Below are 4,675 nucleotides of genomic sequence, written 5' to 3'. Positions count from 1 at the left end.
CAGCGACGTCGCCCCGCCCATCTCCTTCTGGATGATGTCAGCGGGAAGGAAGCCAAGGTTTCGGTCTCAAGTTAGCATCTCGGTCTCTTTGCTGGGGCGGGCTGCGCGCCTGGAGGGACTCGGCGTGCTGTGGTCCAGAGGGTGAGGAGGCGAGTGAGGGCGGCCCTAGGCGTTGCTAAGTGACGGCTGGGACTTGGCTGGGCGGAGCCGCGCGCTTCCTCGGGGACTGGCGTGCGAGGCCGCACGGAGGGAGGTGAGGGCGCCCAGGAGCCCGGCCTGGGCGCCCGGCTTTGGGAGCACTTGGTTTCGCGCGAGCTACCAAACTAACACCGAGTCTGAACTCGCGCCTCCCTACCGGTGCTGATCTACATGGCATTTTCCCAACCGGGACCTGCTCCTCCTGAATCAGCTGCCTTCCTTTCAGTTGGCAAATCCTTTGTGAACCAGTGGTCCTTCCCAAAGCTAGTTTTTTTTTTTACTCTCTCCTTCAAGAGGCTCACAGCGACATGTTTAAGTCTTCCTTGTTTTATTGTTGTTCTGCAAACTTGAACTTTACCAGCCGGCAGACAGTGGTTCCCAAATATCAGTCCGTGGACCGACTGCTGGCATGTCACCCGAGGAGCCCACGTGCTCTGATGAAGTCTGGATTAGGGCCAAGGAGTCCGCACCTTAGCAGCCTCCAGTTCATGGTCCTACTTTCGTGACCCTGAGCCAGTCCTCGATTCTTGGCTTTTGTCTCTCCATATTGCCTTTTACAAGATCCTAGTGTCGCTCAACGCCCCTCCCCAAATTCTTAGGGTCTCCATTTATAGACTTTAGTTTTCCTAAGCACCTCCAGGTTTGATTAAATTATAAAACTTAGTCTGCTAGCCTAACCTTGGCGATTTCAATTTTGAAATGGGACCCTTGCTGAACACCAAAGATCTCACATTTACAGTCACAAGCATGAAAAATGGGATACTTATGGAGAGAAATGTAGAACTGAATTTAGAAAAGTGAGGGTAATTGAATATAACTGATGTCTCTCCTGTGCCAAAATAAGGGCCTCCAAGTGTCCTCTAACAAGAAACCTGTCCCTGGAGTGTGGCCCACATAAAGCTTAAGATTGCTGAGCTGCCCCAGGCCCTTGAGAATAGTCTTATCGATTTACCCTCTGGCCCTGTTCTCCTGCCCTCTTAGTATGTAAATTAGAGGAAAGAATCCACTATTCTCTGGATGAGGACTTTCCACTTGATATGCAACAGTCTGCCTTTGTCTGAACTAGCATTGGCCACTTATCCTTTCTGGTGATAGCTACAAAACACTAACATAGAAATTTTGCTATCTTCCTAGAGAACTGGCTGCCCAAGCCATACAGCTCCCAGCAAAGAACAATGCTATGATTCCAAAGCCACAAAAACAAAGCACAGCTTAAACAAAAAAGAGCAGAGAGCTTGGGAGTGAAGATCTGGAGTTCAGACCTCAGCTCTGCCAATTATTAGCTCTAGAAATTTGGACAACTCACTTTATTTCTCTGAACATCAGTGCCCCTAATCTTAATTTGAGTCACTTAAGAATCCACAGATAGTGACTGGCCCACAGCATGTACTCAGGGAATTTTTATTCCTTTATTGTACCTTCCTTTCCTGGTAGCAAAAGCTTGATTCAGGTTCAGGGTAACAAAAATTCATTCACCCTCTCCATCATTTTTTTGTTTGTTTGTTTGTTTTGGTAAGAGAATTTATTTTTTTTAATTAATTTATTTTTAAAATATATATTTATTTCAGAGAGGAAGGGAGAGGGGGAGATGGAAACATCAACGATGAGAGAGGATCATTGATCGGCTACCTCCTGCATGCCCCCCACTGGGGATCGAGCCTGCAACCCAGGCATGTGCCCTCGACCAGGGCACCCTTCAGTTCATAAGCCAACACTCTATCCACTGAGCCAAACCGGTCAGGGCTCCCCATCTTTCTTGCTGAATTTTGAAACAAAAAGTTTTAACTTCAATGCTTGCTTGTATTTAAAGCAGTATTGATCTGTAGCCATTTGGAGCTTTAATATCTTACATCACAAATTATGATTTTTTTACTATAAAAATTTTATGGTTCCAATCAATAAACTGTTGACTGTAGCAATGACACATTTGTCTTGCAGACATGCTCTGAGAGCTGCAAGGGCAAATATCTCTTACTGCCTTTTGCAGATTACACAATGGCCCTCTTTGGGGTTCTAAGATGAGCACCCCATTTGAATGGATGCATTTTAGAAGGTGAGAGAGCCCAGCTGGCATGGCTCAGTGGATGAGCATCAACCTATGAACCAGGAGGAGGTTCAATTCCCGGACAGGACTTATACCTGGATTGTGGGCTTGATCATCTCTCTCCTCCTTTCTCTCTGAAATCAGTGAAAAGATATTTTTAAAAATAAAAAATTGAGGGTGAGGGAAGGAATGCCAAGCCCTGGCCCTGAGCTCTCACCTTCTAAATGCAAATCAAATTCCCAGTCAAATTTTGACAGACTGTAAGAACTGACTCTAAATGGCCCACATCTCTGAGGTCCTAGGGCGGGCAGGAGGGGGTCTATGGGGAAAGAAGGAGATATATGTAATACTTTCAATAATAAAGAATTATTTTTTTATGGCCCACATTGAGCATCTAATCCCAAATCAAGAACCTGTTCAATATCTGGAAAACAAAGCAAAGGGATGAGGAAAAAAATCTGTTCACAAAATTTCATGTTTATTTAATTTCCTACTCTTAAAACCTTGCTTGATCTCACTTTCCTTGTGTGTCTTGGAAAGAAACATCTTTCCAGTGGTTTTGGTCACACTGAAACAAACCTGAAATACTTTAGAGGAGATGGAGCTATGATTTCTCTTCAGGGAAACAGCATACTGCCACTTCATCAACTTATACCCAGTAAAGTAGCCTTTCTCCTTAAAAAGATGACTTTAGTGCATTAAAAATTCTTGTTTTAAAAATCAGCTAATTACGTATATTAAAGCACACCCATTAACCATTTAACCTCTTCAACACAGCCTGTGTTCATTTTGTAATGGCTCCTGAGTGTAGAGCGCCTGGGAAGGCACATGAGCATTTCTTTAATTACTGTCAGCTGAATCCAGTGGCGTTGGCAGAGCCACATCCTGGAAACACACCTTGCCAGAGGCAGGAGTGTTGTCAGCCTGACCTTCAGCCCAGGCGCCAGGGGGTGGGTTTCGTTATCTAAATCCAGCCAAGCACTAGGAATGAATACTACTCAGGCCCACCCAAGAATGCACATAATCTCCTTTGTCTTGACCTTTAGTAAAACTTCCCGGGTTTTGCTGTATAAAATAAACACGCTGTATTGGCTCTGGGTCCCTGTCTCTCCAACAGAGGACAGTGGTCCCACCCAGCCCCAGCTTTTTCCTTCCATCTCTGTGTCTGTCTCTTTCTTTCATTTTCTCAATCCCTCAATCCCCAGCAGCCCCTACTCAGGAACCAGACCGCTCTCTAGCCTCGCTGGATGCAGAAAAAAGAAATATTTACACCTAAGAAACAGAGGCCATAATCCAACAGCCCACAAGGAAATGAGTCATGCCAACAATCACACAATTGAGCATGGCATCAGACCCACCATAGTAGAGCCTCAAAATGTCTGTACGGCCCTGGCCAGTTGCTCAGTGGTTAGAGCATCGGCCTGCAGACCGAAGATGTAGCAGGTGAGATTCCTGGTCAAGGTTTCCCAGCCCTGGTAGGGGTAGGTGCATGCGGGAGGCAGCCAATCCATGTGCCTCTCTCACGTCAATGTTTCTCTCTCTTTCCCCCCCCTCTTTTCCTCCCTTCCACTCTCTCTAGAAATCATATCCACGGATGAGGATTAAAAAACATGTTTGGAAAAGACCCTGAGCAGAAGACCAGCTAAGCTGTACCCAGATTTTGGACACTGTGAGGTAATAAATGTTCTGCCTGGCCAGTGTGGCTCAGTGGTTGAGCATTGACCCATGAACCAGGAGGTCATGGTTCAATTCCCAGTCAGGGCACATGCCTGTGTTGTGGGCTTGATCCCCAGTAGGGGGCATTCAGAAGGCAGCAAATCGATGATGTTTCTCATCAATGGATCTTTCTCTATCCCTCTCACTTCCTCCCTAAAAATTAATAAAAAATATCTATACTAATAAAAGGGTAATATGCTAATTAGACCAGATAGACTAGACGTCTTCTGGACCTCCTTCTGGACAAAGCCACGGTGGCGGGGGCCAAGGCAGAGGCGGTTAGGGGCAATCAGGCTGGCAGGCAGAGGGGGTTAGGGGCGATCAGGCTGGCAGGGAAGAGCAGTTAGAGGCATCAGGCAGGCAGAAGAGGTTAGGGGTGATCAGGCAGGCAGAGTGGTGAGGGGCGATCAGGCAGGCAGGCAGGTGAGGGGTTAGGAGCCAGCAGTCCTGGATTGTGAGAGGGATGTCTCCGATTGGAGAGGGTGCAGGCCAGGCTGAGGGACCCCCACCCCCCTGTGCACTAATTTTGTGCATCAGGCCTCTAGCATATCTACACTAATAAAAGAGAAACATGGTAATTGGCGTACAACCGCTACCCTTTTCATTGGCTAATCAGTGAGTATATGCAAATTAACTGTCAGCCAAGATGGCGGCCGGCAGCCAGGCACTGAAGCGAGCACAAGGCTTGCTTGCTGCAGACTCCAACGTTCCCCGCCT

The 4,675-nt window shown here is 46.9% G+C and overlaps 2 protein-coding genes across 5 annotated transcripts in view; one reads left to right on the top strand and one right to left on the bottom strand.

Moving 5' to 3' along the window:
• Nucleotides 1-2,887, bottom strand: part of NDUFB2 (NADH dehydrogenase (ubiquinone) 1 beta subcomplex, 2, 8kDa) — an 11,584-nt gene extending 8,697 nt beyond the window's left edge. The window contains exon 1 of the mRNA XM_014546706.1: nt 2,761-2,887. Within this exon, the coding sequence (XP_014402192.1) occupies nt 2,761-2,887 (127 nt within the window). The remainder of the gene's footprint in view (nt 1-2,760) is intronic.
• The window catches only part of DENND2A (DENN/MADD domain containing 2A), a 136,018-nt gene continuing 131,357 nt past the window's right edge, over nt 15-4,675 (top strand). For 2 of the 4 annotated variants that reach the window (XM_005875013.2, XM_005875010.2), the window contains exons 1-2: nt 16-141; nt 3,822-3,916. The gene's annotated coding sequence lies outside the window, so the exon portion shown is untranslated. Of the gene's footprint in view, nt 254-3,821; nt 3,917-4,675 lie in introns of all 4 variants that reach the window. The other 2 variants (XM_014546731.1, XM_005875011.2) reach the window with 2 other exon arrangements.

The sequence above is a fragment of the Myotis brandtii genome, unplaced genomic scaffold (assembly GCF_000412655.1).
Source record: "Myotis brandtii unplaced genomic scaffold, ASM41265v1 scaffold455, whole genome shotgun sequence".
Classification (NCBI taxonomy): Eukaryota; Metazoa; Chordata; class Mammalia; order Chiroptera; family Vespertilionidae; genus Myotis; species Myotis brandtii.
This window is presented reverse-complemented; position numbering and strand designations above follow the sequence as displayed.